At 36.0% G+C, this 13465-nt stretch overlaps 2 protein-coding genes across 5 annotated transcripts in view; one reads left to right on the top strand and one right to left on the bottom strand.

Moving 5' to 3' along the window:
* Positions 1–13465, top strand: part of LOC122571585 (kelch-like protein 10) — a 52652-nt gene that overhangs the window by 30481 nt on the left and 8706 nt on the right. The window lies entirely within an intron of this gene.
* Positions 99–12681, bottom strand: LOC122571593 (15-hydroxyprostaglandin dehydrogenase [NAD(+)]-like). 2 transcript variants are annotated; one of them, XM_043735550.1, is made up of 7 exons: positions 12438–12681; positions 7192–7312; positions 6218–6341; positions 5705–5811; positions 5424–5597; positions 4653–4807; positions 99–3505 (listed from the first exon to the last, which is right to left on the bottom strand). In XM_043735550.1, exons 2-7 carry the CDS (start codon positions 7282–7284, stop codon positions 3391–3393), a joined length of 768 nt encoding a protein of 255 aa, XP_043591485.1. In that variant the 5' UTR covers positions 7285–7312; positions 12438–12681; the 3' UTR covers positions 99–3390. The 2 variants fall into 2 exon arrangements, with proteins under 2 accessions (XP_043591485.1, XP_043591486.1); XM_043735551.1 differs by lacking the exon at positions 12438–12681 and adding an exon at positions 10256–11167.

Genomic DNA, 13465 nt, shown 5'->3' with positions numbered 1-13465 from the left:
TAACTGGTTAAAGGTATATTTCATTTTCATTGGCTATCTACGAATCATCGAATTAAGGAAAACGCACAGAAAGAAAAGAAAAAAGAAAACAAGGTCGCTAATGAGGAATAGAAATTTATTAGGAAATCGATTCAATTGGAATATTTGACGTGAAAACAAACTTTTTACTTTCACAACTTAATAACATTAAGGTATTTAAATTACTCTAATGTTGATACTATAATTGAGTTCTTCTTGTAAAAAGAAAGCTATGCATTTTATTGGCTAGGCTTGCAACATACATTTCCAGCAAATTATAACAATTTCCACTAGCTAACGATGAAACTGTCGTATCGATAAAGACCGTGCGATGTTATATTTAAAGGTGCGGCTGATCTTCGATTTTAGATCCTGTGGATCTGCTTGTTGCTTCTCAGATTAATACGTAATAATCGTGTAATAATAATAATAATTTATATAACGATTATAATCTTTCAAAAATTTACCAGCTATTGTATTGCTTTTTATTATCAAAAATTTCAAGAATTTTTCACATAACGGAGAACATCGTAGTAAAAAATAATATGAATATAATATTAATTGCTAAGTACGGTGGTGGGGAGAGATTCTTCGTTTGATTAGAGATAGACGAGGGATAGATTCTCAATTTTCAAGAGAGTATAATCGTTCCGAAGAAAATGTAATCGGGACAAGAGAATCGTTAAGGATGTTCGATGGAAGAATGGTCGATTAGAATGTATAATAATTATGATTTTTCGTCGAAGATGTCGAGTTTAGGCCTCGATTTCGCTGCATCTAAACCTAAGTTTCTTCGTTTCTTCTTTTACATTGGTCGTCCCCGTGTTTACAAATTTCTATAAAATATTACACGCACGATTATCATTTTGTTCTTGGACAAATCGTCTTAATCGGTTTCTTTCGTGATAATAAATCTATCCTCTCCTCGATCGTTTCAGTCGAAAGTTTGCACAAAGTAGTCGCAAACGAGGGACTCGATCTTACGCGATTATCGATTTTATTTTATAAATGTAAAAAATTGTTAACTTATGGATGGAATAAATTTTGTTCAGTTTGTTTTTCAACATTCTCAGTATACATTTAACATTATCGTATTAACGTACTGGACTGGGACATGTCGAGTCACGTCTGTTTGCAGACACTTTGATGCGTAATTTATTATGATCGAGCTATTAGAACGGAGTAGTAGAAAATTTAAAATGTTATTCTTGAAAACTACCATTGATATCTATTGATATTCGCTCTTACTGTTAGTACATTATACGATTGCTTGCATCCAAGTTACAAATTGGACAGTTTAGTGTGTTTGAGGTAAATTCATTTATTTTAATTTTAAACGGTTAATTATCATTAATATTACTATTATTATTAATATTATTATTATTTAGTTCGAGTCGTTTTATCGCTTTTTCTTGCCTTATTACATTACTATAAGCCTAACTTAAAAAACGCTTGTACATTTTGAACATTGAGAACTTTTCAAGTCCAAAGATCAAAAACCTTGTTCGATTTTTTTTCAAAATGGTGCAGATTATGTTACGTATCTTTACGCGAAAGGTGTTACATTCCGGGAAAAATTGATTAATGATAATAATCGTCGATAACATGAAATTTTACTTATTTTACTATTCAAAAAATATCGAACAAAGTTTAGTCTGAAACCTTCACCGGTAACATATCTAATCGGCTTGTGTAACTATTATTAAAAGATCGGAGACAGGTTTCTTCAAAGGACTTAGGGAAGGTGTGATAAAATTCATCGTACACCTCTTTAAATATTACCGCGAACCATTGTACATGACTATCTAAGCAATGTTCTTTGATTTTACAATTGTTTATGAGAAATGGTTAGAAACCTGTTGTGCAGAGTCGCGCAGTATAACAAATATGTATAAGTAAAAAGTGTTGAGGATATATTTTACAAAGTATCGAGCCTTATCGGGAACACATGGCAATTGTTAAACGATATAAAACCCAATACGGTGATCCTGATTTTTAATTTTCATCGAAAATGTTGTTCGTTCGATCAACTTTCGATTCACAGCGTATATTTAATTTTTTGTCGAAACGACATTTATCTTAACGCGTTGATCGCCAAGGCAGTTCGAGCTGAGAGTTCGTTCGAAGACAAAGTGAAAAATGTTACGTTGACGCGTTAGAAATACAATTTTACTTTCATTTTCGTATCACGTGATTGTTTATATTTTTAGGAATAGAGCGTTTCTAATGCCTAAAGAAGTTAAGGAGGTATGCAGTTTAAAATTTTCATTGCAATTAACAATTTCTCTTGAATTTTCTATCAGCCTGTTAGAACCATTAATTTCCAAAAAGCGAACTACTCACCAGGATAGACGTGTCACGATTATTCAATTAAATTCAACGATAATGTCACAATTTAAAGTAGAACTGTCCCAATTCATAAAAACTATAAAAATCTGACAACTATTAATTAAATGATAAAAGGAAGCGAAGTTGTTCATTGTTGAACGATTGAATAATCAATAATCGTGTGTTTTGAATCGATTTTCTCAAACAATTGATGTATCTCTAGTTACGTCATTCCTTTGAAATGAATTAGAATTCTATCGTAGAAATGATAAATGTCGAACATATATCATTTGTTATTGTCTTTTCCTTTTCATGTATCATAGAAAGAACGATTCGCATAAAATGCATAAACTTGTTTTTCTTAAACCGCTTACATCGTTATTATTTCAATCACGTGGTTGTTCTAACAAATGAATACAAGGTAACATCCAAGGTCCTCGATTTTTATGCAACGTGTATAAATAACGTGGCGATAAACGCGTTAATGAAAAACTTGCAGCATGACTTCTCAATTTATAGATTATCATTTGTCTCCTTCGAATAATATTGTGACGTGGCATTATTGAAGAATTTCCTGTAAATTCCCATCGAGTACGCTATCGAAGGAAGATAGGAACGGACGTTCGAGAGAATCCCGTTAAATTATCATATTATAATTAAAACGAACGTTATTCTTTCTAAATCTAACGCGAACGAATAACAATGCACAAAGAAACGCTCTCATCGTACTAATTATCTTCCGTAATCTTTGGCAATAAAACTGATGTATCTTTACACCTAAACGCATGCTCTTGATCCTGCGTAGCATTTTACGCTTCCTCGATGATCGATCCTTAGGTCGTTAACTCGAATCTCCGGTAAAATTTTAATTGCAAATAAATTTCAGATTGTGGATTGTGTGGAATATTCTGGAATATTTTGTTTCCCCTTTTCTTTTTTGCGTACTTTGAGCGATGATGAGAGATAATGAGAGATTTTGTATGGTACGGCACAGCTATTCGAATTTAAGCGAGTAAATTCACGCGAATCATGACAGTTAGGATCTTAGTTTTTCGGGAATGTGATCTCGTGAGGAGGTTGGTCCTTCTCCACCAGCCAGACGCTTCCACTTTTGCCTGTGTTTAGGATCTGGATCAGCGCTTTAGCTACGTGCTCTGATCTGCAACGTATTAGATCGTTTAGCGAATTTTTTAATTTTTCTTTAAGATTTGTCAATATATATATATATATATATGTATATATATTCGTGTATATTGACGTGTAAAATATTCAAAATAAAATATCCGCTATAATTATTTGTAGGTTGAACAAATTTCTACACAAAGAGTTCCTGTTCAGTTCTGTTGTATAAAGATACGAAACTGGATAAAAATCTACAGTCTGTTAACGATGTTTCGAAATTTATTTTTGACTAATCACGAGCAAACTTGTGTTAATAAAATTAAGTTCGCGTATGTACGACAATAGATGTATAAGCACTTTAATAAATATTTTAATATCTGCGCCTAGAAATAATTTCCTTATTTCATTAAATCTGGCTAGCCAAGGCTATCTTTTATTACGAAATAAAAACGATATTTCTTTTTATTCTTAAAATTGCGTCGGTCCATAAATATTTTAATTGTTCCAATAATTTACAGAATGCAGAATGCGAGCATAACTTCCGTTAAAAATATAAAACAACAAAGACGTAGCAGTATCCTATGAACGTTAGAGTAAAACAAAATCTGAAAATTAATCGTTACTTTTATATTTTACATTTGGAAGCTCGTTGAAATATTCCATTGAAATTGTGGGATAAAGCAGCGTTACAGAGGAATTTTGTGGTACTTTTGCAATCCAGATTTTAAAAATGTTATGTCTGAGCCAACTACCAGTGTTTCCAATAGCATAGAAGGCTGTTCAGAAGGATAAACGAATTAATAAAAAAGGGAAGGAAATAATTTGTTATGGTTTAACGACAACTATAGCGAAATAATAAGAGCTTGTGTATAACATCGATCGTATATGTATTTATAAAACTGTAACGGCCATTTCCACATAATTTCATTTTTCCCTTATCTATAGATACGTGGACATATCGTAATACAGAATATTAAGCACATAATAAATACACAATAAAATCAAATGAAGAACAAAATAACTTGATGATGCTTAAAAGTTAAAAGCTAGATGATGATATAAGAAGCTATAAGAAGGAGATTGTGCAATATCTTAATATTAATATTATCCTAACGTTATCGTTCTATTTGATAAAGAGTGTGAATTATAAAATATTCTATTATCGTGATTGGAAGTATTGTTACCTTTGAGGAACTGAACTGGCGACGTCACGAAGCCAAGCGTCTACGTATCGAGCCCAGAGCAATTGTTTACTGACATCTCCTAATAATTTGCTATCTGTCGCGCTTGGGCATAATGCCATCACCTTCACGCCGGTTAAGTCCACGTGGTATTGGTGCTGTGGCAAACGACAACAATATCAAACTGATTCCTACGATTTCCAATGTTATAAGTTAGATCAAAGATAAACGATGATTTTTCGTACGAGAAGTCTATGTACTGGATATTTTTGAACAAGCACCTTGCAGATTTTGCTTGAAACTTTCTGCAGAAAAATGGTTTGAATTGATCGAAAGGTATCGTAAAATAGGAACATAAATATATTCATCGATTTTTATCCCTGTGATATCAAACTTTATAGATTTAGATAAAAATGAATCATGATGTTCGTGTAAAAAAAGGAAGCCCTGAATTGTAAAATAAATACGATATACACGTATATGTATGATTCTATGCTGTTTGATAAATTGGATACGATGTAATTTATAACATTCGTGTACAGAAGTGTCCTAAATTAAGCAAACGTAATGTCTCTCGAGGGAATCTCGTGTAATGCACATGCATACGTAGATAAGTACGTATCTATAAATAGAAACTACATGCTACTAGAAGATTATTTATCTGTTGTATTTTTCCATAATAATTCTCTACGTTCGTCTTTTTAGCTCATAATTTATTTGGCGCACAAACTACGAATGCAATTTTATTATTAATCATCGTCAAAGTTGATTTACCCCGAACGCTCTGGTGAAGTTGACGATTGCCGCCTTGGTGGCAGAGTAAATTGGAACACTCGCATAAGGGTTGATGCTGACGTTGCTTCCAATATTAACCACTATTCCACCCTGGCCACCCCTGTCCGTTCCCATAAATCGCTGAGCGAGCAAAGTTCCGCGGATCACGCCATTCTGCAATAATTTTAACAAAGACCTCGTGCAGATAAAAGAGAAAAATCAGGAGGAAAAGAAAAGAGCGGCGAGAACGTTTAGGAAGGTGTTGAATATTAAATACTCACAACGTTGATGTCCACTTCCAGTTCCCAAAATCGATCGTTCATTATTCCAGCGTTATTAACTACGATATCGATGTGTCCGAACGTCGCGAACGTTGTTTGAAAGGATTCTGCGAATTAAAATTAATACGTTACCCCGGCGTAAATTAAACAACTATATAAATTTAATTGTGATTGAAATTTGCGCATTGAAATTACTCAAGTATAATAAATCAAGTGTACACGTGTAAAATGTAAATTGAATGTTCAAAATTGTACTTTGTATTATGAATATTGAATATTAATGTCAAATCCTATTATTCAGTGGTTTAATATCATTCAGGAGTTTAATATCATTCAGTGTAAATGGAACTTGGATCAGTAAAGAAAGAACTATATTCCTGTAAGTAAGTTACACACGTGTTGTCAGGTAGAAAATAAACGTATTATTTCTACTTTAATAACCGATAGATCAAATAGATTTTTAAAATTTACATTAATATTGTAATAGGAAAATCTTCATTCAGAGTGTTTTACCCTCGAATTGCGAATAATCTGTGACGTCGCATTGACAGAAGATCACACGGTCTTTCCCATGTTCTGTAGACAAAGTTTCTGCTAATTTTTCACCCTCTTCTGAATTTATGTCGCATATAGACACCTATATATAGAAAAATATAATATCTATTAGAATGGAATAGAATTTTATATAATAATGTTCTACACGTAATGCGTGGTAAAACGAGACATTATCGTCAGTAGCATGACGTATTACTATTCCGTAGAAGTCGGTCAGAAGCCAAGATAAAACTTCACTGGAGAGCGATCTAAATATACGCGAGATAATTTTTAGCATAAGGCGTCGAAACATTCATGGAACGGTATACATACTAAGTCAAGGTTACATCCTTTAAGGAGGTTTCGCGAAATATAACTATAAACTCTGTTGGTTCTCCTTAGCCCTCTATTAATACAGCTTTTTTATAGGTACTACGTGCTATGGGGTAAACCCATATCGCTACTTCCCTTAATGAAAACAGCACTGTAAAAATTTCATTGCTACTTCACGCTATCACGATTGAAAATACGAAGCTTCTTTCTCGATACTTTCGTTTCCTATTATTCCATTTCTCCTTTTCTTTCTTTTCTGCTGTTCGAGAATTTTTCATTTTCGGATTACGAAGTGTATTTTATATTTTTTAATCGTATCTCAGAAAAGTCGTGATATATTTCAAGGTAGCTGGGATGAATAAAATCGGAAGAGACGTTATTTAAATTTTCCCCTCAGTTTATGAAAGGAATTTAAAATTTGTTTAAATAGATAGACAAAATGATACGCTTTTGGTATTTGTGAAATTTAATAAAAGCTCGCAAGAAACTGTTTCGTAGATATCAAACACGATAACTTTTTAAATTAAACGGAAGCTATGGAAATATTTCTCTCGCGTTAGTTTTACATTGAATATTTTCCTTTTTCTCCCCCCCCCCGTTTTTTTTTTTTTTTTACTCACCATCGCGCCTTCGTTTAATAATTCTACGGCGCAAGATTTACCGATACCGGAAGCGGCGCCCGTCACCAGGGCAACTCGCCCTTTTACGTCCATCTTCTACAGGCCCTTGTCAATTATCCGTCTGTAAATGAAAAAACACGATACCTATATCGTTCTTGAATAAAAATAAACGTTTCGTTCTTTCAGAAATTATTTGAAAAATATTTACAATGGTTGTTTCACGATAGCGAATATGAATTGACAGTAATAACTATCACGTAAAAAATTGTGTACCGCTTTATTTCACAAAATGTGTTTTATCGATAGAAGTTTGAATATACCTCAACACCTAAACAAAAACATTTACATGGATCAATAGTAATTCTTTTCAATCGATAGAGATCAAACTTCTAACACGTAACACGTTGTTCAAAACATTCACAGCGAAATGTAATTCAAATACGACAAATTTTCAGGCAGTGTATTTTTTTCAGAACTTTCTACACATTTTTTTATACGTAGCTACTATCTCTTTAGAATTTATAAAATTTTTACGAAATACTAAAATTGTATGCATCGACACAACAGCAATAATCTTCCTACGATGCCAATGAACTTTACATAAAGGATTTCTATGAACTGTACAAATCGTTTAAATACTTTTACGTATTACTGTGCATCAACTATCGAAGAACGTTTTTAACTTTCTGAAAAATTTAACATTTTGCAAATCAGTTTCAAAGGAATCAATTTGAAAGGGCTGAAGTCGATCCGACGCGTCGGTTTCATCTTGAATCCGTTTTGAAAAGCACGTGCAAACGACTTCTGGTCTGCCGCGACGTGTGATCGGCCACACGGGTAAAATCGAATTTTACCGTCTCGTTATAACCATTTCGTACTCGACTTCCCGACGATGGGGATGCTCGTTCGGAAATAAAGGCGCCTGACTCACTGAATCCGCTTCGAACGAGTCGTTTACCACACGCTTCGATTGCCAGACTCCCGCCATGCTATGTCTATCAACTATGAACCGAGAAATCCATGAGAAAGTACATCGTTCAAAATGAACAGTCGTGTAATTTCAATTTTTTTCAGCGATTTTAAGTATTTCCAAAAAGAATACATACATCATTTACCATTCTTAATGGAGAAACTTGAAATCTGAATTTTTCTTATATGGGCTAACAAACGTAGTAGCGTAGGTGAAGATTTTGAAAATTTGTATTTGGATAGTTCAGTTGCCAAAGTATCATTTTTTTACTTTTATTGTTAATTGAGTTGTCACTTTGTTGCGATACTTTCCGGCGATTCGAAAATGTATAACAACGCGTCTTTCGTAACAATAAAGGGAGGATACTATTTCATGGAAAATAGCGATAGACTGACTTAAATCACTAGAATTTTTCGGGCTTCGTATTTTAATAATAAAAGGACTGGAGCTAATATTTTCGATTAGGAAATTTAACGGATCATATTTTAGGGAATTGGAATTCTAAATTGTCTTGCAAGCATATTTTAACAGGAAATTGATATAAATTCTTTGAAATGTATTTGTAACGGTAGAAGTACAATTTATGACAGATTTGAGAAATTAGTGAATATAAGTTTTCACTGTACATCTCAATAGTGATATCTAAAAACTTTTAATTATTATTGGATATTGGGTATATTGGATACTGACTGGAAATGTTTAAACATGCTAGCTTAACAATTTTTAGATAACGGTAACACGCAATATAATATTGTTTTCTTTTATTTGCGATACACATGTATCTAATATTGTTTAAAAATTTTTTAGATGTCTATCTAAGCTTCGAATTGGAGATTTTACTGTGAGTTCACGAGGGGAACATATGGTAAATTCGGTAAAATGGTGGTAGTTTTAACGATTCTTTTAAGCACTTGAAATTTAGCATGGTTGAAATGTGATTATTCTACTGTTCCCCGTGAATCATAGATTTTATCTTCTTTCAGTAATCTACATAATGGGAATACACTCTGTTAACTATAGTTCTAGCCAGGCAAAGTCCTGTTATGGTCACGAAGCACGAAAATTCGTCTTTTAGACGATTGTAAAAACACACAAAAACGATGCAGCTCGTTCTCTATCACCTTCTGTAACTTTAAAAAATTGCTGAAATGCAAAAGTGATTATAAAAAGGGATTTGCGTTTATAAGTAACTAAATAGAACGAGACTTAAAATTTTCATGCAATTTCATATTTATTTATGAACACGAATAAAGAAATGAATAATTAAAGAACCGAATTGGAAATCTGTCTCAACCGTGATGCATTACGATAAGCAGGTGTATCGCTTAAGATATTTTATATATTTCCCTGTATGGAAAATCAGGCTGTTTCAATGTTGAGAAAATATCACATATCAGATATAAACCAAAGTAGAAATTTTCCAAAATTTTCCATTTCGTATCGAATGGAATTCATAAAATCAATTGCGATAGAACTAACAAACACGAATTTCGAAAAGAAGAATACGAATACCAACGATCTCGAGGAAGAATAAACTATCAAATACCTACATGCAATATGAAAGTCGACGAAACTTTCTCTCGCAAACCGCGATCCGGGATCGTGAAATAAAAAATTCACCGCGTTCTCTCGAAACCTCCACCTGGCTTTCTACCACGCGCCAAATAAAAGGAAGAACAAAGGGGGCAAGAAAACGTGTAACACAAAATAAACACGCAAAGTAGAAGATACCGGCAGCGAGTTGTGAAAACAGAACGACAGAGAAAGAGTGAGAGAGAGAGAGAGAGAGAGAGAGAGAACGTGCAGCAAGAGGAATTTCACGCGGGCAAAGTAGAGGATTTCAAACGCGCCCCCATACTGTCTGATTCAAGCCTCTCGCGACAGTTGAAACAGCATCACGCAGCTTCGTTTAATATTGCAGACGACGTGACACGAGGTACGAGGCAACTCGTGTGTGTCTGGCAGCCGTAGATAAACCTACGAACACGTTCCGGCCAGAGAGCATCAAAAAGGGCCGATCTAAAAAATTCACGACGAGCTCGATCGCTCGATATCCGGCTGGAGAACCGCCGCCCGTCAGAGTTTACCACGCACCTCTTCTCCACTTTCACCTACGCTGCCTCCTCGAAAACACTCGACCACCATTAACCCTCCGTGTTCCTACCGTCTTTTCATCCATAGTGCATGTACATTATTGTCCGTAAGTACTTGCACGATTCCAAATCGTTGCAGATACATCGAAATGGTTCTGGAAATTCGCGATACCGTTGAGGCCAGAGGTGGATTCTACGACACGAAATAGCAAGACGAAAAGCAAGAATACCGAAACTATATTGGAGGCTTCGTTGCCGAGGAAATTCAATTTGAGAATTTATCAGACACACGTGAATTTATCTAATCTCCATTAGACAAAAATAGACGGGAGATTATTCTACGTGTGAAAATAAGTCAGAAAGATAGCGTACAGTTCTTTTTCGTTCGAGGCTCTCTTTTCTGTGTTCAGATGTTATATATTTGTGCGAATGTTTTTGATAAAGTATTATCACTTTAACTAATAATAATAATAATGTTTTAAGATAAAGTATTAACACTTAACACTTGAAGTATTATCGCGAGTCATTGTACGCTTGGTATTCCTTGGTCTTTCTTTTTTTACGGTCTCAGTCCGTGTTCCTTTCTCGGAGAAGACAAGCGGTCCTCTGGGGACAAAATTTCCCGTCTGTGCGAGAAAGAATGGCAAAGAATCCAGTTCACGGGCATCGAGTGGTCCCGAGACAGTAGCCTCGAATATTCTTCTATTTTTTAAGGATACTGTGACACTGAAACTTCTCTGTTGGCGAGGTGAAATAAGAGACGTCGATGGAGTTTGGTTTTATGGGACTTTCGGTCAGTATGGTTGATGCGAGAAAAGTTAAAACCTTCTTCGATGCTTTTTCGGTGCTTTATAAATTGTTTCAGAGATTTGTTAGATTCAGAATAGAAATAAAAATTGAAGAAAATGACCCGTCAAAGGAAACAGAATTATGATACATCGTATACTCCTTTATTTAATAGTATTCATCCAGTACTAGTTATATCTAATTCCACTTGGTATTTCTTTTTAGTAGAAGAATCAAACGAAACTAGATAATTTGAGAAAAACCTGTTTTAAGTTATTTTTGCGATATATAATAAGAAATATGAAGGTGTACTACTATATTTTATGGCGTAACGATGATTTAACGCTTTAATGAACGAGGTACTAGAAAGATTAATCTTTGTATTCTAACAACGTTAGTTACCGGAGATAAGATAAAAGGAAAGGAAAAAGATCTGTATCCGTAGAACATAGATAATATTTCAATGTTCAGTCAACAAGTTCACTTTAGCATTTCAAATTAAAATTGTAAATTTATTATGACTTGGCAACGTTTTCCACGCTATCCAGAGAAAATAAAATCAACCAACGTGATGCATCTTCGAAATAACGTTCATGTAACTCGTTATCCGTAAACACGTCGCGGGATAACTCTTAAAACTTTCACTGAGAAGACATTTCCCTCAAATTTTTACTCGCTTTTCAGCACTAAGCGGATTTATCTTCGCAGTCCCTACTTATCTATCCTCTTCAATTTTTATACACGCTTGTAATTTCGTACTTCTAACGCACGATTCTTCTGGGAATTCCAGGTTTTTAAATACTTCGAAACTTTCCACACGCTCTCTCGCCTTTCCTTTCGTACCTAATCGTCGTTCGTACAATTTTACATCTTTCACGTTGTAAACTTTCCGTAGCTCGCTAAAATCCCGTAGAATCTTCATCCCCGGCGTCTCTCTCTCTATTTCCATAAAATGCCGAATGAAGCTGCTACAATTCTACCTTCGAAATCTCAAAATCCCAAATCCATCGAATTCGAAGCGAAACAAATTCACCAAGAATCGGGACCAAGCACCTTTAAAGTGGTTTCTTCGACTATCATCGCGATTCTACTCTGAAAATTCAGATCAACGAGCAAGGCTCGTCTACGTTGCTTCGAAATCTACCTGGTATCCTCCGGTAAGACCCAACATTCTCGTAGAATCGAAAACGAAAAGACCACCACGATTCTGCCCCCGAAATCAAAACCTGAAACCCACCAGCCAGAATTCAAAGCAATCGCCAGATTCACCAAGAACCGTGTGACAAGCATCCTTCCTTCCAAATCCACCCCTTTTGAAACTTCTATCTCTCCCTTTTTATTTTCCCTCCGTAACGAGAAGCGTAAAGAAAACTCCCCCGCACTATCCACCCAGGTACCTTGCACTTGTGATGATCCTTCCTTCGACGAATCAGCCGTCCCGCAACAGGCAGACCGCGTCGAAAGCGAAACGACCGGTCGAACGACGGCGACGGGGTGCTTTCCGAGGTGTGTGTGTATGTGTGCGTGTATGTGTATATATGTGTGCGTGGATGCGCGCGTGTCTCTCGCTGCTTTCCCCGATAAGGTGTGGTTGACGGCCGCGGACGCACTGGCTGCCTCTACTCCGTCGCTTTTCACTGCCTCCCCGTGAACGCACACACCCCACAGTGCCTCGATATTGATTGGCGGCGGTCGCGTGCCACGTGACTTTTACGTGAGCCACCGCGCCACGACGACCGCGACGCATGTACGCACGCATGTGCGCTTTCCTCTGTCTAAGTTTCGCTATGTACATGTGGATAGGTGGCTGTGAGCGTGAGATGGTTTCGCGGGTAACGGCGAGCGCGCCCTCGCCCTCGCAAGCCCTTAACCTTCGACCGTGGCTTTTTGTTTCGAGGCCACGATATCGTTCTGCCTTGGCCCGATACGCTTCTCCATCGGCAACGACCCCGCCCTGCCGCCAGACCTCATCGAGATTACGTACGACGTGACACTATCTTTCGGATGCTGCTTCAGTTCGTCAGCCTGCGGTTTTGCATGCGATTTTATTTTTGTGTGTCGATTGAAACAGCAGGTGTGCGACGCGCCAGCGTTTTTGCGTTTTTCGGCAGAAGGACGGAGTTTCCCGATTTTTCGGAGTTTCAGAGATCGACGTTTGGGTTTGATGGAAGGAACAATTTGGTACGTTGCGGTTTTACTTAGTGTCGTCGGAGAGATTCGATGTTTCCTTGGCCACGTCGTTCGGATTTTTCAACGGGACAACAGGCACATGTTCTACTTTAAATTCGGACAGCGTAACACGATAACAGTTTTCGTTGAATCTAATAGCCAACCGGTATACAATGTTTTGAAGTATAAGAAGAATCAAGCAGCGCGTTGTATCCCGTTTCGTATTCCTTTGCTACGCCTCTCGTTTCCTGTCCAC

This window comes from Bombus pyrosoma, linkage group LG10 (genome assembly GCF_014825855.1).
Source record: "Bombus pyrosoma isolate SC7728 linkage group LG10, ASM1482585v1, whole genome shotgun sequence".
Taxonomy (NCBI): Eukaryota; Metazoa; Arthropoda; class Insecta; order Hymenoptera; family Apidae; genus Bombus; species Bombus pyrosoma.
Note: the sequence above shows the minus strand (reverse complement) of the source record. Positions and strands in the feature narration are given on the sequence as shown.

Excerpts from the sequence above, each read along its gene's own strand:
- LOC122571593 (XM_043735550.1), bottom strand. The coding sequence starts at position 7,284 with ATGGACGTAAAAGGGCGAGTTGCCCTGGTGACGGGCGCCGCTTCCGGT. Across the intron at positions 5,812-6,217 it reads AGATTATTCGCAATTCGAGG|AATCCTTTCAAACAACGTTC; the intron begins GTAAAACACTCT and ends TTTAATTCGCAG. Across the intron at positions 3,506-4,652 it reads GCCAGTTCAGTTCCTCAAAG|ATCAGAGCACGTAGCTAAAG; the intron begins GTAACAATACTT and ends AATACGTTGCAG.